General features: G+C 42.6%; 1 protein-coding gene across 1 annotated transcript; it reads right to left on the bottom strand.

Moving 5' to 3' along the window:
* Window positions 1-1,843: 1,843 nt before the first annotated feature.
* Window positions 1,844-14,367, bottom strand: LOC140708285 (vomeronasal type-2 receptor 26-like). Its single transcript, XM_078377141.1, has one exon. The coding sequence runs from the start codon at window positions 13,503-13,505 to the stop codon at window positions 12,510-12,512; it is 996 nt and encodes a 331-aa protein (XP_078233267.1). The 5' UTR covers window positions 13,506-14,367; the 3' UTR covers window positions 1,844-12,509.
* Window positions 14,368-22,126: the final 7,759 nt, after the last annotated feature.

Genomic DNA, 22,126 nt, shown 5'->3' with positions numbered 1-22,126 from the left:
ATTTAAATGTTATCCTTAAGTTTTATCATTGAATTTTAGGGGATTTCAGCTAAAATGGTTTAGATAAATAATAGTCATATTTGCAGCCCCATTTTAAAGTATTAATGTTAGCATTATTTTAATTCATTGTACTTTTACTGACACCTATGGCATGATAGTGCTGTTGCTCTAATGTAACATATTAATTTCTTCTAAAAATTTGCAATGATTTGTTGCTTAGGCAATAAAGATTTGAATGAATGATAAGATGGAACATGAAGGCTAACAAGTACCTAAAGGACTAATAGTAGTAAATAAAAAGTAATGTCTCTCTGTCTAGAATTCTAGCAGGCAAAGTGATCCTTTATAAATTGTTAGTAGATGACATACTTGGTCTAGTTTTTGTAGATTATGTGGATGAATGAAACATTATGTAGTTCTAAACCTATAATTCCAATAACTGACTATCTTGTGCAATATTGTATGATTATTAGAGTTCAAGGTATGATTTTGATGCTAGTTATTTCATTTCTGGAAAATGATGTACCTAGAGGATTAATAATAGTAAATGAATGGGAATGCTTTTCGGTCTAGATTTATAAGAGTATCTACGTCATCATTAGATAGCACTAAGCAAAGTGTTAAGCAAACCTCTGATATGCAGATGCTACCACTCTGATGGCAGAAAGTGAGGAGGAAATAAAGAACCTCTTAATGAGGGTGAAAGAGGAGAGTGCCAAAAACTGTCTGAAGCTCAACATTAAAAAAAAACTAAGATCATGGCCACTGGTCCCATCACGTCCTGGCAAATAGAAGGGGAAGATATGCAGGCAGTGACAGATTTTACTTTCTTGGACTCCATGATCACTGCAGATGGGGACAGCAGCCACGAAATTAAAAGATGCCTTCTTCCTGGGAGGAAAGTGATGAGAATCCTCAACATCATCTTAAAAAGCAGAGACATCACCTTGCTGTCAAAGGTCTGCATAGTCAAAGCTATGGTTTTTCCTGTTGTGATATATGGAAGCGAGAGCTGGACCAAAAAGAAGGCTGACCGCCAAAGAATTGATGCTTTTGAATTGTGGTGCTGGAGGAGGCTCTTGAGAGTCCCCTGGACTGCAAGGAGAACAAACCGATCCATTTTGAAGGAAATCATCCCTGAGTGCTCCCTGGAAGGACAGATCCCTAATCTGAGGCTCTAATACTTTGGCCATCTCAGGAGAAGAGAAGACTCCCTGGAAAAGACTTTGATGTTAGGAAAGTGTGAAGTCAAGAGGAGAAGGGGATGACAGAGGACGAGATGGTTGGACAGCATCATTGAAGCAACCAACATGAATTTGACCCAACTCCAGGAGGCAGTGGAGGACAGGAGGGCCTGGCGTACTCTGGTCCATGGGGTCACAAAGAGTCAGACATGACTTAACGACTAAACAACAGAAATCTCCCCTTTTACAGTGAACACAAAACTGTCTTTTAAAAAACTTAGGAATTTTGGCCAGCTACTGTTACAAACAGGTGTTGGCTAACATGATTATAATTTGGGTAAAAGCCCAGCGAACGAGCATACCCTGATGTAAAAGTGAGCTGCTTATATACTGCCCCATAGTGTTCAAAGCACTCTCTGGGTAGCTTACAATTTAATTATACACATTGCATCCCCCCTCCCCAGCAAATGGGCTACTCAATTTGCTGACCTTGGATGGATGGAAGGCTGAGTGAACCTTCAGCTGGCTAACTGGGATTGAACCCGAATCATGAGCAGATACTTGGCTTCAGTACTGCAGTTTAACCATCGCATTACAAGGATCCTTATTTGTAATACAGTGGTGCCTCAACATACAAACTTAATTGGTTCATGTGCTCTAGTTCATGGGGTCACGAGGAGTCAGACACGACTAAACGACTAAACAACAACAAGCAAAGTGTATGTCTTGTGATTTTAAAATATCAAGGAGATGTTTAAAAGACAGAGGGAAGGTTAAGAAATTGCTGGTTGTTGATATATTTATCTAGTGTTTCTTTGATTATGTAACCAAAGGCATTACTTTGAAGCTAGGCATTTTCTTTTTTAAGTCAAGACAAGTGAAAAATAAATTAAGTTATAGAGAAGATGGAGGAACAAGAAAGATTCTGTAAGAAAACAGGGGCAGAATGAGAAAATAGAGATCAGATGGAATTCAGTTTTAGAGCAGTAATATTATCTTTACTGAAGATGACCTGATCCCATATGATGGAAATGTTAAATAGATCATATGACAAAATAATGGTTATGACAATGAATTAGAACAATGGATATAAATACGGCAGAATAATATTAAATTATTTAAAAAGTTTATAAGCTTAAAGATAAGAAGAAAAAGAAAGAGATGGTCCAAGGGAATGGAAGATTAGCTACTATAATAGGTTTCTTATATGATTTCACTTTTTAATATAATTGTAATATAATTGTATAAGTGGATGTAAGAATACTTTCTCCCCTCTCGAATTTTATCCTGTTCCCACCCTTTCCTTTTCCCCTTACCTTGTTCCTTTGTTTCTAATCAAACCCATATACTTTTGAAAAATGATTTAAAAAACCCCAGAGGCAACTAAAGAGAAAAAAAGAAAGGAAAGAAAGAATTTCTGTCTTTCCATGACATTGAATCAACAGCAAGACATTAAACAATGTGAGTATTCAAATCCATTTCTCTGTCAATTATGTTGAATTACAGCCTGCTTTCCTAGACCTATATATATACAGCAATATAGGCCTAAATCAAAATTACAAATATTAACTAACAGCAGACCCATACAAAAAAGATATTTCTGAACCCACACATCCAGAGAGTGACAAGACAAACAACTGCTTTAATTAAATACTTTGTTTAATGAAGAGAAGAAATGCCCTTGGCCTCACTCTACATTCTCATTTGTGAAGCAATGAAATAGAACTACTTACACAGTTTTTACTTCAGAAGAATCTGGGTATTTCTCAAAGTTCTTCAGAGCAAAATCACTAAGTGTAATGGATACAAAGTGCCCAAGAATCGCCTCATCTGAAGCTTTAGGGAAAGAAGTTTGAATTTTTGTCCTCCAGTCACAGACAGAAGGGGCCATATTCTGTTGGGAAGAACAGAGCATCAACAAAATCAGACAGAAGGTTGACCAATATTGGGACTCACCTGCCTTGCACTCCTTCATAGTCTTCTCCAGCCACCAACAGTTCCTGTCAGAACATACAGAGAAGCTTAGACTGGCATTGCTGTCCACTTTCTCTCTCTAACTGGCATGTTCTCAGTTCCTTGAAGTGGAGACTTTATAGACTAAGTGCAGAGATGCTAACCCAAATGGGCTGTGTTTGCTCCTTGTTTTGACACCAGAAGCACCCACATTTCTCAGGGTCTTTGGGGAAACAGAATGCAGAACACAGTAATTTAGATAATTATAGGGAATGTTATCAATGCTTCTTGAGTTTGTTATGCTGATGGCCTGCTCTATTCTGAAGTACTAAAACTGTACACAAAAGTATAAAAAAGGATCAGGACTCTTTGATGTGTCTAACATCTTGAATTACTTTGTTGTTATGTGTTGTCAGGTTCTTTTGACTTACAGCAAGGCAATGCATGAAGCACCTCTGAAAAGTTATATCCTTAAGTGCCTGCTTATATCTTGAAACGTAGAAGCTCTGACTTCCTTTATTATATCAATCCTTCTCATTTTAGTTTTCCTTACAGTCTTTATATTCTCTTAGTATTGCTGTCTTTTCCAGTGAGTCCTGCCTTCTCATGATACGTCAATATACAGTAACTTTAGTTTTGTCTTTGTAGATTCTACTTGGAGTTCAGGCTTCTTTTGAAATAAATTCCATTGAAACGTCTCTGAAGTAGGCCAGATTACTTAATTATTTATTTATACTATTTTATTTATACTGTAATAATTTACCTCACTTCTCTCCTTAAAAAGAACCCAAAGCGGCTTACTTCATTTAAAGTCAATATTTAAATGCTAAAAAGAGTAAGTATACAAATCTTTTAGAAGGATCGGATAAATTTTACAAATGATTTTTTTAAAAAAAGGCACCAAAAAAGAGATTCTAAGCAACAAGTCATAGTACCCCATTTAAAACTCTCTCAGATGCTAAGGGAATACCAGCCTGAAGGGAAAGTTCTTTGTCTGCTTGTGGACAGACATTAAAAATATCTCTCTCTTGAATTCATAAAGAGGGACAAGAGAGAGAAGGAGAAGGCTGGGGGACAGCCTAACTGACTTTCCCCAAATCAGGGTCACCTCAGTCTAGTGTCATGATTCCTAAAATCTTCCGTTCCTCTTGCAACCTCATCTTCTTCTCACTGGAAATCGTTAAAAACAGAAGTATTCATAAGGAACATGCCACATTGTGTCCAAGTGACAATGTTAAGAGAACCTATCCCAAGTAATCCATCAATTAATCAAACCTTATGAAAATAAAAGCTATGGAGTTATTCTGGGCTCTTTGGGATTAGTTGAGAGAAGGGGATTGTCATGATTCCCCATGTGGCCCCTGATTGTTTCACCAAACTAAAAGCTCACACTATGTGTCAGCTGCTACCAGTTTATTACATCAACATTGTTTATTATGAATAATAGAAGTACAGGCAATGTGTCATTTTTTAAAGAAAGAAATAGAACTTGTTTATTGTTACAGATGATGATAGTTCAAGCATTGTTGTTAACTCTTAAAGAAGCATCTTCCTTCATCCACACTCAACCCCCAATCTCCCTCTGAAACTCCCAAACTCTTCAATTCTCTCAAAATTCTCAGTCTCCTTAACTCCATTAAAACTCTCCCTCCTTCTGCTGAGTTTCTTATGTCTCATGATTCCGCCTCTCCAGCACTCAAATTGGTCTATGCAGATATTACATTCATATTCATGATCTGGGCAGACACCACGGATTCCACCTGTGAATCAGAAACAGGTTAATAGCATTTTTCGATAGACTTCTAGAAGGCTGGTTCTTTCATGCTGGTCCTGAAAAATATGGAATACAAGTGTCCTCAAAGCTTGGTAAGGGAGGGAATAAAGATCTCTCACTTCTGGAAATGCTGGAGAAGTCTGTGTTCCATGTTCTCATGCTAGAGAGATCACATTCTCATTCTTAGCACTTGGCCTTGGAGATTTTTTGGAGGTGACCTCCAGAAGCCCTAAATGACTTTATCAGAAGTAGGATGATGGGAGTGTTACATACAGCACTGATGTTACCTGTCTGTCATGGGTTTGGAGGGAAAGTTCCATCCTATGGGGAGTGGAAGGCGGGACATCAGGAGGAGGGGCTGTACTGTATATATATGTGGAGCGTGTGTGGAGACGCTGGGATGTGAAGAAGCAGCAGCTGGGAAGAAGAAGCTGGTGTGGGAGTCTGTGTGTCAGACAGGGTACTACTGTGTGTCAGTACCAACCTGATAGGTTCAGGTGTCTGTTGGTTAGCCAGAACTGATAGGTTCAGGGTCTGTGCTTCAAGTTAAGGGTTCTGTGTGAACCAAACTGTGTGTATGTATGAGTGAAACTAAGCCACGTTACTATATCTTATTCACCTGATCATTTTATTTTCCCTGTGTGTTGTATTTAAATAAACCTTGTTCTTTATTTGTTTAAAAATCCATCCCTGGTCTGTGTGACTTCTTATAGGGAAAGGTTGGTGGCAGCTTAGTTAACGTGTGGCAGATCCCAGTAGGTCTGGGTTTGTCACATTGATTGGTGTCCAGCGTGTGGGATACGACTGGTCCAGTTGTCCAGCGGTCCAGCAAAGCCTTGGCAAGTGTGCCCAGAGCAAGGGGGGTCTAGTCAGGGACAATCTGAGAGCACGTAGGTAATCTTCTAGGTGTACCTCACGGGGGGGTGCACTAGAAGAAGAACGTGTAACCTCAGATTGGGGACTAGATTAGGGTGCTCTGAGGCAGCCTGTTTTGGTGGGAAAAAGCTGAGGCAAAACTGTGAAATAGCAGTGAGCTAGCTTGTCTGCTGAGAGGCCCAGCAGAGGGGGGTAGACTCTGGCTCGCAACTGTTGCAAGTAGTGCTGAAGGACAGCAGCAGTCTATAGAGAAAGCTGGTTCTGAGGCAAAAGAAAAAAAAAGTGGTCGTTTTATTTTGAGGCTTGACTTTTGAAAGCAGCCTGTTCTGGGGGGGGGATTATGCCCTTGACTCGAAGCCAAATGGCAGAAATGGGTGAAGTGAAAGACCCCCAGGTTGACCAAGGTTCTGAGGATGAATTTGGCTCAGTGCAGGGTGACAGCACAGGAGAGCAGAACCCAGAACTCAGAAAATTGCTCATAGCCCAACAGCATGAACTGAGGGTGAGGGAAATGGAGGAAAGATTAGAGAGAGAAAGAAGGCAATTTGAGATTGAGAGAATGGAAAGAGCAGAAAGATTGGAGAGAGAGAAAATGGCGTTTGAATTAAGAAAATTGGAACTGATGAATCAGAACAATAATAACAATAGGGATTCTGAGGGAGGCCAATTGTCTAAAGCTGACCTGAAGAAATTCCCTGTGTACCACAAGGGAGATTGTCCTGAGGTGTTCTTTTCCTTAGTGGAAAGAGCGTTTGTGGACTTCTCAGTGAGGGAAACTGAGAAGATGACCATCATGCGATCTTTAATCAGTGGTAGCCTGGCTGAGGTTTATTCAGAGATGCCACAGGAACTGATGAGAGATTTTGCAGAGTTTAAAAAACTGGTATTTGCAAGACATGGGATAAATGCGGAACAGCTGAGGCAAAGATTCAGGTCACTCACAAAGAAACCAGAGCAGACTTTTACCCAAGTGGGGGCTCAATTGGTGAGGCTGCTTGAGAAATGGCTATCTCAGGAGGGGACAGAGACCTTTCAGCAGCTCAAAGACTTGATAGCGCTGGAACAGTTCTATTCAGTCCTGCATGGGGAACTGAAATTCCAGGTGAGGGAAAGGAAACCAAAATCTGTGGCAGAAGCAGCAGAGATTGCAGATTTTATTTACCAGATAAGAAAGCCCTTAGGTGAGGAGAAATCTGTAGGAAAACCCAAAGAAACCTACAGCAAGTACTCTCAGGGACCAGGGAAAAACCAGCAAGGGGGAGGGGCCCATGGTGCAGGGAAGCCCTCAGAAATGAAACCAAGACCTCAGATTTTGGAGGGAAAACCAAAACAAGAGGAGAAAGACTCAAAATACACCAGAAAATGTTATTTCTGTCAGGGAAAGGGCCATCTAATCTCAGAGTGTGAGAAATTAAAGCAGCTAAAAGGAATTGTGCCTCAGGATTCGAGTGGGACCAAGCCAAAAGCTGTGTTCTGTGTCCAGAAAGAGCAAGGCTCATTGTCACTGAGGGAGCCTGTTGCCATGGCTACTCAATCTGGAACAGCTACATCTGCTGATCAGGCTGAGGAAAATGGTCCTCTTGTAGAGGTCAGGCGCTGCCTACTGGTGAGAACAGATTCTCAGTTGTTTGAGACAGCAGGGGTGGACGTAGGAATACTTGACCGTCAGTATCGGGGGCTGCGGGACACTTGTTCTCAGGTGACCCTGTGCCATCCAGATATTATTCCTAGGGAATATGTGATCCCAAATGAGAGCATGAAGGTGGCAGGGATTGAGGGGCAGGTGATCTCACTGCCAGTAGCGGAGATACCTGTGAGCTTTCAAGGCTGGAGGGGAGTTTGGCGGCTAGCGATTTCATCGACTCTGCCAGCAGCCGTGCTCGTGGGAAATGACCTGGCTGAACATGTGAAACGGGTGCTAGTGATTACACGCTCACAAGCCACCATGGGGACAGTTCAGGGGGGTACTGATGAGCCAGAGACGGAAGCAGAGGGGAGTTCAGAAGCTGTGGTGGAAACCTTAACCACAGACAGCAGATTTGGACAAGAGCAAAAGGCAGACGCCACTCTCCAAAAGTGTTTTGAAGAGGTGACTGACGCCCAGCTAACACCTGAAACCCCAGTGAGATTTCTGGAGGAAAAGGGGATTTTATATAGAGAGACCCTGAGGAATATCTCAAAAGGGGGAGATGGGATCAGAAGTCAGCTGGTGGTACCTGAAAAGTATCGCCCCATGATCTTACAAAGGGGGCACTCTGACATGTTTGCTGCACACTTAGGGGTGAACAAAACACAGCAGAGAATCACACAGAATTTTTACTGGCCTGACATAGGGAAACAGATCAGGGAGTTCTGTAAACAATGTGATGTGTGTCAAAGGCAGGGGAATAGCCGCAACAGGACCAAAGCAAAGTTGTGCCCTTTGCCTGTGATTGACACTCCGTTCAAATAGGGGTGGATATTGTGGGACCTTTGCCCAAGGCCACAAAGAGGGGGAACAGGTTCATTCTCACCATTGTGGACCATGCCACGAGGTACCCTGAAGCCATACCCTTGACTAACATTGAAACTAACACAGTGGCAGATGCCTTGGTGGGGTATATGTCCAGGATGGGATTTGCCTCAGAAATAATCACAGATTTGGGCGCATCGTTCACATCAAAGCTCATGAAACGATTATGGCAGATCTGTGGAATTAAGCTCAAGGAAACCACTGCCTATCATCCTGAAAGTAATGGGTTAACTGAGAAGTTCAATGGGACTCTAATGCGAATGATTAGGGCTTACTTGGCAGAGAATCCAAACAATTGGGACCAGAAGCTGCAATCCCTTTTGTTTGCTTATCGATCAGTGCCACAAGCCAGTACCGGGTTCAGTCCGTTTGAACTTTTATTTGGGAGAAGGGTGAAAGGGCCCCTTGATTTGATCAAACAAAATTGGGAGCAGATCACCCAGGATGACCCACAAGACGTTGTGACATACATAGACACCTTAATGAATGACCTAAAGAGAAACCTAGAGCTAGCAACAGAGACCCTGCAAGCTCAAAAGGTCAGAAAGAAAGCCTGGTGTGTCCAGAGAGCCGGGGAGAGGCACTTTAACCCAGGGGAGGAAGTGCTTTGGCCTAGGCCTTGTAAAGAGAACAGACTGCAGCTGGGTAGCCCAGAAGTAAAGTGCTTGGGTCACATAGTAGGGGGAGGAGTGATAAAACCCCTGGAGGCCAAAATAGAAGCTGTTCGTGATTGGCCCAGACCCAACACCAAGAAAAAAGTCAAATCATTTCTTGGGTTGGTGGGCTACTACAGAAAGTTCATCCCGAGGTTTGGCGAGATTGCGGCTCCGCTGACCGATCTGACGAGGAAGAAGACTGATGACTGCATCCCGTGGACCAGCGACTGTGAGGAGGCGTTCCAGAGGTTGAAGCAGGCGCTAATCAACTATCCAGTGCTGCGTGCTCCAGACTTCGACCGGGAGTTCATCATCTACACCGATGCGTCTAACAGCGGGGTAGGAGCAGTTCTTTGCCAGGAGGATGAGAATGGTGACCAGCATCCAGTGTCCTACCTGAGTAGGAAACTTCAAAAAGGTGAGAGACATTTGGCAACCGTGGAGAAGGAGTGTTTGGCCATAGTCTATGCGATCCAGAAGGCCAAGCCTTACATCTGGGGAAGACATTTTGTTCTGTGCACTGACCATTCACCACTGCAATGGTTAAAGACAATGAAAACCCACAATAGCAAACTTATGAGGTGGGCTTTAAACCTACAGGACTATGACTTTGAAGTGAAGGTGGTCAGAGGGTCAGTGAACTGTGTTGCTGACGCCTTGTCAAGAAGACCTGAAGAATGAAGATGGCGAAAGAACATGGACTATGTGTATATATTGATGACAAAAAGTTAAATGTACCTGTTTTTTGAACTTGGTTTGTATGAATAAAGGTAAATTGATGTATTGGAAAGGGTAAATGTTTAAATGCCTAATTGAAATGTTTGACATAAAGTGTAAGTATAAGTAAGTATGATATTGTATGTATAACTGTTTTTGTGTGTTTTATCCAGGTTGTTTTTTGGGAAAAAGCACGTTAGCTTTCCCCCTACAAAACAACTTATAAAGAGGGGAGGTGTTACATACAGCACTGATGTTACCTGTCTGTCATGGGTTTGGAGGGAAAGTTCCATCCTATGGGGAGTGGAAGGCGGGACATCAGGAGGAGGGGCTGTACTGTATATATATGTGGAGCGTGTGTGGAGACGCTGGGATGTGAAGAAGCAGCAGCTGGGAAGAAGAAGCTGGTGTGGGAGTCTGTGTGTCAGACAGGGTACTACTGTGTGTCAGTACCAACCTGATAGGTTCAGGTGTCTGTTGGTTAGCCAGAACTGATAGGTTCAGGGTCTGTGCTTCAAGTTAAGGGTTCTGTGTGAACCAAACTGTGTGTATGTATGAGTGAAACTAAGCCACGTTACTATATCTTATTCACCTGATCATTTTATTTTCCCTGTGTGTTGTATTTAAATAAACCTTGTTCTTTATTTGTTTAAAAATCCATCCCTGGTCTGTGTGACTTCTTATAGGGAATGGTTGGTGGCAGCTTAGTTAACGTGTGGCAGATCCCAGTAGGTCTGGGTTTGTCACAGGGAGGAGAAGACTAAAACAGCTGGGGGGTGGTTCAAAGAGAGAACCACACACTAGAATAAGACCACTGTCATGGGTGATATCAATAAGGTCACAATTCTTTCTTCAGGACCTGAGTGAAAATCACACACTAGAATGACCAAAATGAGGAACTGTCAGAGTCATAGCTCCCATTCACACATGTCAGAGTTCTGTCCTAAGGTTCAAGGGGTTTGCAACTGAATCTTCTTAGAAATGGGGAAATTACAAATGAAAAATTCCAATGAGCCACCTCCCTTTTTTGGCTGACATTGTTTCAAGAGTAGAGACAAATTGATTACATTAGCATCTGATTTTTCCCTCACAGGCGGGTGACTTATTTCACTATATCACAAGGCCCTGAATCTTATAAAATATGCTGCTCATTAATAGACTTTGTAAACTCAGATGAAGTTGACATTTCTGCTATATCACAGTATGACTTCATCAATTGATCATAAGAAATTGACACAGCTTGCAATCCAGAGGGTTTAATGTCGGAACCTGCAGATGAAGCCTTGTTGTAGGGATATGCAGATGAAGCTTATTGTCGGGATCTGCAGATGAAACCTTTTCCCCCTCTTGACCAGCAAGGAGAAAGAAACAGGCGAGGCACTCGAGTGTGTTTTCAGGACAGGATCCGGATGAACAAAAAACAGCATGGTGTGCACAGCTGTTCAGTGGGAATTCCTCTCGATCCGTCACCGCGCTCTCTTTTATTGTTTTCTACTACCTTTGCACTAGTTAATCAAATACCATTCTAAACAGATGCAGGTAATATCCTGAATACACAAGTATGGTAAACATTCTAAACAGAGGCAGGTAATATCCTGAATGCACAAGTATGGTAAACAGAGGGGCCGGTAAACACAGGCAGGTAAACTCTAAATACACAAGCAGGGTAAACATTCCTGAATACAGAGCAGGGTAAACAGAGACAGATAACACCTTAAATACACAAGTAAGTTAATACAATTTACCCAGAGACAGGTAATTATCCTAGATAAAAAAGCAGGTTAATGAATTATCCTTTACGGGAAGCTAGCACCTGTGTACGTGACCTGCGTGCAAAGCACAATGTCTGCTACTGCCACAGATATATACATTGTAAAAGCATACGATTTCCCCACAGTTTATCATATTTCTTGAGGAGAAATAATTCTAAAAACGTACCACCCAATCTGAATACACTTTGACTAGTCAACATGCCCACAAATATAATTTAAGAAAAATACACCACCCACTTCAAATTTAATTCTGTAGGTATGAACTCATAAGGGCAACAGACATTTTTCCTGCCTCACATACCATGAAAAAAAAAGCAAAACCACAACCATTATCAAGGCCTCTAAGATAATTTATTTCTTTGGATTGTGTAGACTTTCCCCAGAGGAATTAACTGAAGATGATGTGACTTCTCCATTAACTGTACCAAACCTCTTTCCACACTTTTTGCTCCTTGTTGTTCAGGTCAGACCTGAGAATGAATAACTACATAACATTTGTGAAGGATGACCCAGCAAGCCGCCACTGGAAGACATGATGGAGAAGACCTCCACGGCTACCATAAATTTCCCTTTAGTACTCAGGTAGATTGGCAGAAAAGACACCCAAACACTGCAAAACATCAACATGCTGAACGTGATTAATTTGGCTTCATTAAAAGTATCCGGCGACTTCCGGGCAAAGAAAGTTACCAAGAAACTGAGGATGGACAACAAACCCATGTAGCCCAGGACAAGATAGAACATGAAGTCTGAACCTTCATTACATTGAACTGGGATTGTGCCAGCCTCCGAATGCATGTTAAACTCTGGGAAGTGGGGAGAGGTAATCAACCAGACCACACAGATATAAGCCTGAGTAAGAGAAGACACCATGATGACTGACCCTGCCAGTTGCTTCCCAATCCATCTCCTTATCCGAAATCCAGGCCTTGGATTTTTTCTACCTAACATGTCCTGAAAACAATACAAAACTAGGCAATTTCTCAAGCCTAGGATAACTTTAATTTCTTTCCTTTGTGTAGATTTTCCAAGGAAAAAGTCTTTGAAGAAGATGTGATTTCTCTCTCATATGTATCTCATATTTTTCCCTACTATTTGCTTCTTGTTGTTCAGGTCAGGCCTGAGAATAACAACATAACATTTGGGAAAGAAGATACAACCCAGCAAGCCACCACTGGAAGCCAAGATGGAGAAGACCTCCACGGCTACCATGTATTTTCCTTTAGTACTCAAGTAGGCTGGCAGAAAAGATACCCAAACACTGCAAAACATCAAGATGCTGAAAGTGATTAATTTGGCTTCATTAAAAGTATCTGGCAACTTGCGGGCAAAGAAAGCCACTGTGAAACTTATGATGGCTAACAGTCCCATGTAGCCCAGGACAAGATAGAACATGAGGTCTGAACCTTCGTTACATTGAACTAAGATTTTGTCAGTCTCAGAATGCATGTCAAACTCTGGGAAGGGGGGAGAGGTAATCAACCAGACCACACAGATACCAGCCTGAATAAGAGAAGACACCATGATGACTGACCCTGCCAGCCGCTTCCCAACCCATCTCCTCATCCCAAACCCAGGCTTTGTGGCCATGAAGGCTACTATCACAGTGAGGGTTTTAGCTAAGACACAAGCAACAGATACACAGAAGACGATGCCAAACACCATTTGTCTCAGAAGGCAGGTGAGAGTTCCAGGCTGTCCAATGAAGAAGAAGGAACAGAGGAAGCAGAGGAGGAGAGAGGAGAGGAGGGCACAGGTGATGCTCCAGTTGTTGGCTTTGACAATGGGAGTGTGGCGGTACTGAATGAAAGTCCTCATCACCACGATGGTGGCGATAGAAAGGAAGACGGCCAAGCTAGTCAATACTGAGCCCAAGGGTTCCTCATAAGAGAGATAGCTTCGGGCTTTGGGAATACAACTGTCTTGATTCTTGTTTGGATACTGGTCCTTAGGGCATTCCTTGCATTGTTTTGCATCTGAAAGAAAACAACCTGGTCTTAGTTTTGGAGTCACACAACTTTTATCCATTAGATAAAATGATCCTTCGAATGAGTCCTGCATTTTTTTTCAAAGTTGATACTCTCTTGGGACATCCTTGTTCTTCGATTTAACAAAATGAGGCAGGAACACCACTAGAGAGGCAATAAAAATTCCTGTATTTCTCCATAGGTGCTTTTGGATTCCTTCACTTACCCATCTGGATCGAAATCCTCCCATTGGGGCATGCAATGCAGTCATAGCAGCACACCTGCTTCCCCAGTTGGACAGACATGCTCTCTCCAGGGTGGCAGCTCTCCACACAGGTGGACTTGGGTGTATTCTAATCATCATCAGAAGGAAAGTCATGAAAGAAGTTAAATGATACTTAGAAGGAAGGTTATTGAGAAGTAAAATGACCATGATGAACAGGGGTCTCCAAACTTTTGAACATGAGGGCTGCATTGTATATTTTCCACATTTTGAAGGCTATGGGAACAGGCTTGTAGACACAGCTGCACGCACACATGCACCCAAGTGAGCACAGACATCCTCCCACCCGCATGAAGGCCCCTCACATGCACACAAAAGCAGAAACCCCCGGAAACCCGCCACCCCTCTCTCATATGAGCTGAAGGCCTTTGTCAGAAGGGAACAGTCTGGATAAAATGGCAAGTTAGGCAGGATGTGGCCACAGTTTGGAGACCCCTGATGAAGAGGAAATTTTTTCTATATCTATATCAATATCTATGTCTGTCTGTCTGTCTGTCTGTCTGTCTGTCTGTCTGTCTATCTATGTGGCTCACAACATTAAAATTCACACAATTTAAAAACACAGTAAGTTAAATATTAAAAGATAAATTAAACAATATATGATTTAAAATACAATTAAAACATGAAAACATTAAAAATAAAAGAGAGTAAAATTTCTTCTGAAATGGGTTCAGGAATTCAGTTATAATTGTTAAAGGCCTGTCAGAAGAGATGGGTCTTTAGCTTTTTTCCAAATGATTAAAGGGAAGGGGCCATCCTGATTTCCCGAGGTTGAACGTTCCATAGCCTGGGAGCTGCCACAGAGAAGGCCGTCTCTCGTGTCCACATCAGCTGTATTTGTGCTTGCAATGGAACTGAGAGGAGGGTCCACTTTGCTGAATTTAATCGCCAAGAAGGTGCATATCAGGATATATGATCCTTTAGATAGCCTGGACCCAAGTTGTATCAGAGTATAACAGGGGTCTCAAACTCAATTTACCTGGGGACCACTGGAGACAGAGTCTGGCTGAGGCTGTCCTACATCAGATTTTCCACCAAGCGGAGCAAGAGCCCAAGGAAGCCACCCAGGAGTTTCCTTAGCCCAGCTGGTGCTCCTAGGAGGAGGAGGAGGAGGAAGCACCGCCGGGCTCTGAGGCTGCTGCTGGCCGGGCTGGTGCTGGGGGTGCCAAGAGAGAAAAAGAGCCAGAGAGCTGCTTCCCTGGAAGAGGCTGCGGTGGTAGCAGCTGCTGTTGGCGGCTTGGAGGCACTCTTCGAGGAGGGGCCAGGAGCGAGCTCTGCTCTCAGGCATTGCTCTGCGGTGGCTCGGGCGCTTCGGGAAAAGGGCCAGGAGCATGCCTCGCTCACCAGCTCTTCCCCAAGACATTGCCTCTTGCATCCTCCATCCGGAACTGCAGCCTGCCAGCCGCCACATAGGCGAGCTGGCTGGCAGGCTGCAATTCTGGGTGGAGGGTGGAAGAGGCGCTGTCTTAGGAGAGAGCTGGTGAGCGAGGTGAGGCTTGTTTTTACTCTTGACAGCAGAGGACGCATGGGCGCTTTGGGGGGCGGGCAAGGTGGGCGCCACAAACTATAATCTAGCAGGCCGCAAATGGCGCCAGGACAGCATATTTCAGACACCTGATGTATAATGACCAGCACTTTGAATGGGGCCAGGAAATGGACTGGTAGCCAGTGCAGTTCTTGTAATAAGTATGTCATATGCTCCCTGTAGCTGGACCCAGTCAATAGTCTGGCTGAAGAGATTTGCACCAGCTGAACTTTCCAAACTGTCTTCAAAGGCAGCCCCACATAAAGCCTTTTACAGTAATCCAAATGGGATGTAACTGAGGCATGTGTCCCTGTAGCCAGATCCAAACTCGCAAGAAACAAGCATAGCTGACGTACCAGCTTAAGCTGTGCAAAGGTACTCCTGGCCACCGCCGAGACCTGGGCATCCAAGGTTAGGGATGAATCAAGGAGTACACCCAAGCTGTAACTCGATCCAGCACAGATAGTATCCCTATTCCCTCATCTGCCTTCCAACTAACCAATATCTTCTCTGTGTTGTCTGGATTAAGATTCAATTTGTTCCCTGGAATTAGGTGAAATGGAGATATAGAGTTGGGTGTCATCTGCATACTGGTGACACACAACCCCAAAACTCCAGACAACCCCTTCCAACGGTTTCATGTAGATATTAAAAAGCATGGGTGACAAAGCAGAACCCTGAGGAACACCACGGACCAATGGCCAGAGTGTTGAGCAGGAGTCAACCAGCACCAGCTTCTGAGGTCTCCCCTCCAGGAAGGACTGGAGCCACTGTAGAACAGTGCCTCCAAGTTTACATCCCAGAGAGAGATGGCCAAGAAGGATACCATGGTTGATGGTATTGAAAGCCGCTAAGATGTCCAGCAGAACCTAGAGGGACATACTACCCCTGTCTAGTTCTCGGCCTAGGTTATCCACCAATGCGACCAAAGCTGTCTGTGTCCCATTGCCAGGCCTGAAATGGGTCTAGATCAGTGGTTCTTAACCTTTTTGAAAGAAACTCCCTCTTGAGCCATTGAAGAAGTTATCATCGCCCCCCCTCCCCAAGGTGATGATATCTTTCTTACCTACCTACCTACCTACCTACCTACCTACCTACCTACCTACCTACCTACCTACCTACCTACCTACCTACCTACCTACCTACCTACCTACCTACCTACCTACCTACCTACCTACCTACCTACCTACCTACCTACCTACCTATTCAAGACACTTAAATCCAATGGCCACTGAAAACAAAATTCAATTGCAAGAAAATGAAATGTCTGAAAAAAAGTAACATTTAATGATTTAGTTACAAGTGAATTTTAAGATGCAAAAAGAAATGTAAAAAGGGCATAAAAACAAAGTGCAATGCAAGAACTAAAAATTTCAAGACAAAAACTCTGAAATTAAATTAAGAAAAAGGTTTAAAAGACTGAAACAAAACCGAGAAACCAAAATATAACATCGAACTGGAGTGCACGCTAAAATAGTACAATACAAAGAGACACCCCAAACCGATCCGTTTCTCTTCACACTTCCCTTGCAATGGGTGGGAAGGTAGGCGGGAAAGCAGGATGGACAAATGGGGCTTGTCTCCCTCCCCACCCAGGTGTGAGGCAGCGTTTTACGGGGCGAGGATGGGGACCCAAGAGATCCTTTCCTTCCACCCAATCCACACTCAATGCTCCCCTAAGGGAGAAAGGTGAGACGTGGTAGGTAGAAAGAACTAGATCGTCTGGTGGCAGCAGCAGCACTGGATCTTCTGCCAGCACTGCGGCTGCAGTCGCCTTCACAGGTTTGGCTCGCTGCAGCGTCCCCCCTACCGCCCCCTTCTGTTCTTTCACCCCCACACCGACCCTTTTCGTTCCACCACTCCCCTGAAAAATGAAATCGCATTATTGTCCACGTTAAGAACCACTGGTCTAGATAATCTGTTTCCTCCTTGTAAATTTAATGCAAGGGTTGTGTTTTTTGTTTTTTTGCAAGAATCCTGATGCTTTTCCATAAAATTTGCCTAATTTGCTGTGCTTCTTTAGAAACAATAGACATGGTGTCATCTCTGGTCACAAAAGACACTCTGGGCTGAGTCCAACTACTCTTCTCATATGGCATAGACAAATGGGATAAGTTACTTGATGGTGGATCCATTTATACCCAAGTGACATGGCTCAAAAGGGAAATATTATAAACAAAGGATAATGGAAGAGGAAGATTTTAAGGTGAAGGCAAGAGAAGCATTAATAGAATAAACTTATGAATTTCGGTGGTTTGCATTTGTACAATTAACAGAAAGATTTAAAGAAGATCAGAAAAATGTGGAATTTGAAGAAGAAAAGTCTATCTATGTAGAAGAATTATCTGCCAAAGAGGATCATCTGGTTTCCAGAATATATAAACTACTTCTGAAATATTATACAGAGGATGAAAAAGTTTGAGACTTCATGGTAAAGTGGGCATAATGGCTACGCAAAGCCCTTGAAATGGCTGAAAGGGGAAAACCCTCAGAGCTTCTCAAAGGCAAAAGTCCAGCAGAGTTAAAAATAACAGGGAAAGCCATATGGGATGTTCTGTTACATAAAGAAAACATTGACCTAGGGATGTGTAATTTTGAATCTTAGAATTTCCAATCACAATATGTATAGTTTAGGTTTCTGTTTTCTTTATGCTTTATTAGTTGTGTAACAAGATCAATGATAAATATTCATAACTAATTAATTAATGGAAAGCAAAGCTAGAATTGGTAATTCAAAAGACCTTTTTACCCTTCTGTGACAATATACCAGCTGTAATACCAAATGTTATTCATCCTCTAATTACCTTCCGTTTGGACTCTTGTAAGGCACTTAAGTGTCTCAGGCTAGAAAAGCATTCTGCACATTTCTATATGTTGTGTTCTTAGCCTCTTCTGGAAAAATATCAGCACAACCAAATAGCAATATCAAAAGCACACTCACAACTGAGATCGAAGATGAAGGAAGATCATATCTACCTGATTAAACTTCTCATTCCAGGTGATGGCACTTGAATTCAACACGAATCTCTGGCCCACAGGAGCCAGAGGGTTCACACTTCCAACCCGGATTGTCTGGAAGGATTCGTTGGGGATCCTGACAAAATTGATGATATCATATCCTGCTTCTAAGTCTCCTTTCTCATTAAAAAATATTTCTTCACCAGCACTGTTGTTAAACCGAATGTTTCTTAAAAACGAATGAAGCTGGACCAGAGGAGGGGAAAAAATAACTTTTTTAGTCAGACTTGAAGAAATGGATAAATACTCTGTGCTTTCCAGCATCTAAAAATTGTCCATATAAAACACAATGAAAGAGTTAAAATAACAACTGGTGGGATATTTCCAGACTTCTCAATGAACCGATTAAGCTTTTTTTCTCACCATGTGGAATGTTTATTGATCCATGCAAATTTCCTGTGACTCAGTAACATTAAATCATAAGCAGACATCCTCTGGCTACTGAGGGCACATTGGGCAGTTTACAGATTCCCTCATTCCGAGGCTCCCAAAAGAAACCTCTCCCCCCCCCCATTCCCTTAATCTCAGTTTCTCTCTCTCTCTCTCTCTCTCTCTGCCATACAAAGATAATTTTACATTGTTCCCGAGTAACAAATGTTGTCAGAAGAGAATATATATTAGTTAAAACATAATTCTCATTTAAGACACAATTCGTTTACTTAAAGGAAACAAGGATTTTAAAAAACAAATCATTTAAAACACAATTAGGGAACTCTGGAAAGGTGTTTGATGCACTTGTGAAAGAGACGCTCATCGACAGGTCCCTCTCTGTCACTCTTCCAGAAGAAAAGTGAAACAGTGTGTACTGCTGTGATTTGAAAGTTAGGGCTACAAATATATTTTGCTCTATTCTGCTTGGATTAGTTTACTTTCATTTATCAATTGTTTGTTTTTGCATGAGATTGATTGACTCAGCAGGAGAAATGGGTCCACATAATGTCCTGTTTCGCACAATTCTTTCATTTTCTCGTTCCGATTACCTGCCATGGCTGAATATGCTGGAGGCTCCATTTCTCTCCAGGAACTTTCCATTTCTGCTTAGCTCTTGATGAATAGGCTGCGTGGAGGGCATGAGCTACCGCATAAACAGCATTGTAGGTACTGTAGCTCTGGCCAGACATGCCCACTTCAAACACACTTCCAGGAAGGCTCCTCAGCTTCTCCCACCCACTACAAGCCTCCAGATTTGGAACATAGATGATGCAAAGTGGCAAGGAACAGAGAAATGCAGTACACCAAAACTGATGGATGAAATAAATCTGATCCTGATATGGGTTAATATTCTCCAGAAAGTTCTCAAATGCTGGCACCACGTTTGTGTGGAGTTTGAGGGACAAGGTTCCACTGAAAGATTTTGTGGTGAGTTTTATCTCAGGAGGTAAAGCTGTGAAATCCCACTGAGCCGTGGTCACCCACACCCTCCTTTGAGGCTGCATTTTGTGAAATTCAAAGATATCTAAAACTAATCGTAGCCCTTCCAGAGACTGCCTGTCTCCATTCACAAGAATCACATTAATTTCACTCAGAGAAAGAGTCCAATAGATTGATCGCATCCTCTCCCACATGAAGTCTTTTGGCAAGAAAGGTGTAATTATTGGGATCTTCTCTGTCCAAGCAATGCAGATATGGTTCTGCACAAGCCTTGGTCTCAGGGTTTGAAGGAAGGTTTCCCCACTGTCATCCTTGGAAACAATGACACCAATCCAGTTCCATCCAAATGACTTGAATAGCTGAACAATCCCATCATACTGAGCATCTTCATTGGGGACCATTCGGTAAAAAGAAGGGAACTGACTCTTGTCACGTAATACAGGACTGATGGAGCCATAGCTGAGCTGAGCGAGAAAGCATCATAACTCTTACATTAAAAATAAACCCCATTTTTCTGAAAGGTATACTTGCTCTAACTAAATATTCACCAGGAAGCATAATCAGGAAATAGAACAATTGATTTCTAAACTCCAACACCTTGTTGTACAATCACTTCAGATTATGAATTCTACAGGTGGAAGTAAATGCTAATAAATCTGAGGAAGCAATAGAAGCAGGAGACAAGTAAGGCCTTTCCATGAGTTTACTGTTTTCTAACCCTGTGGACATACCTGAGGTATACTGTAGATATTGAAGATGTTGGCCATCTGCCTGGAGTTTTCAGAAGTGAGCCCACCAATGGCGACCAGAACTTTCCCTTTCCTGCCACAGTTGTAATTGAGGGGATGCCCTTTGCCCAGGAAGAGAAGATCCAGGGTGGTCCAGCAGGTTCTCCAGGGATTAAAAGCATTGTCATAAATCTTGTAACCCAATGTGATATTGGGTAAAAACTGAGAATTCTGGTTGATCTGGTGGATGGCAAAAGCAAAGGCCAGGATGTGCTGATAGTTCTTTGGAATTACACTGCAATGAAATTTTACAAAATTGCTCAATTTTCTGCTTGAAGGAACCATTATGGTGTTATTACTTGTGCCCTGAATTTGATCCTCAGACCAAGTTAGATGTCATCGTCTATATCATGGAAAAACATTTCTTTGATGGACGATTCTCCTTAGTGTAGGACATATGCAGAACATTAAACATGACAGGACCTAAAATATCACATTCCTCACTTTTCCTTCACTATAGATACAGGTTTAACAAATTAGAACTAACTCGTTCAGCAGGCACCACATTCCCTCTCAGGAAAAACATGCAGAAGAATGACTGAAAAATGTCTATCAATAGAATCATCCACAGATAGAGCAGTTTTATTTTTTCCTACTGCTGAACATAGTGGCTAGTTTGCTCTAAAGATTGTGAAGTAGAACCCATTGGGGCACATCCCCTCCTGCAAAACATTGATGCTGTTCTCTCCAGTGGACTGATCTTCCTTGCTGTGTTCTTTGAAGATATCATATGCCTCCCAACTTTGTAGATGGAGAGCTATTTGAGAGAGATTTCCACGAGGCCCTTCCTGAACACACCCTGCCTTCAGATATTTCCCCTCAAGGTCATGAAATTATAAAAGACAATTTTCTCTTTAATCTCTGACCATCATTCCTACTTCTTTCAAGCTTTTGGACAAACCTTCATCTCTCCAACGCCTTTTCTCTTCTGTAGTCTGGCTCTCTTGATTCACAACACCATTTTTCCAAGCTTTCTCCCATTCCTCTGCACCCTGACATAATCTTGCTTTCTGCATATAGCAGATTCTGTGATTCCAGGAGGTAGGGCTTCATCGCAGCGAAACTGGTTGGGTTTCAGGAGGGCTCCCAAAACTGTCCACGACCCTTAAGTTTCAACCCCCTCCAGACTTGGGGGAGAAAGGACTTATACCAGAAGAGGTGAAAGTCTGAAGCATGATAATTGAGGAGGACTCTGGTGTTTCTTCTCCCTGAGGTCTTGTTTTGTCTGGGTACAGAAATCATCTGGGAGCCATCTTGGCACTAAGCTGTGAATGCCCCCTGAATAGAACTGATTCTGTTCAGTAAGTTGATTTACACACACACACACAAACACATACACACACACACACACACACACACACACACACACACACAAACACAGAGGACCTAAATCATGAAAAAAGGGAAAGTAATCGGTGATAGAAAGTGACTATATCTGACTGGATGAGCGAGTACTCCCTCGTCACTTGAGGCTTGAGGGGGAGAAAGAGAAAGGAAAGGAGGGAGGAAGAAAAGAGGGGAGCGGAAATGTCTTCGTTTTTAGGGCAGCAGGACTAGATGACGACTTAAATCTATGAAGCAGCCAGAAAAAGACTCTATGAGGACCAGAGAGAAAGATTCAATTGTAAGTTTTATTCGCTCCAGGAAATAACCTGCCCTTGCGAATATCCATCTGTGAAGCAGCCAGAGAAAGGCTCTATGATGACCAGAGCAGAAGATGATTAAAATAG

This window comes from Pogona vitticeps, chromosome 6, assembly GCF_051106095.1.
Source record: "Pogona vitticeps strain Pit_001003342236 chromosome 6, PviZW2.1, whole genome shotgun sequence".
Classification (NCBI taxonomy): domain Eukaryota; kingdom Metazoa; phylum Chordata; class Lepidosauria; order Squamata; family Agamidae; genus Pogona; species Pogona vitticeps.
Note: the sequence above shows the minus strand (reverse complement) of the source record. Positions and strands in the feature narration are given on the sequence as shown.

What these genes read in the sequence shown, in the direction of transcription:
- LOC140708285 (XM_078377141.1), bottom strand. Translation starts at nt 13,505, where the DNA reads ATGCAGGACTCATTCGAAGGATCATTTTATCTAATGGATAAAAGTTGT.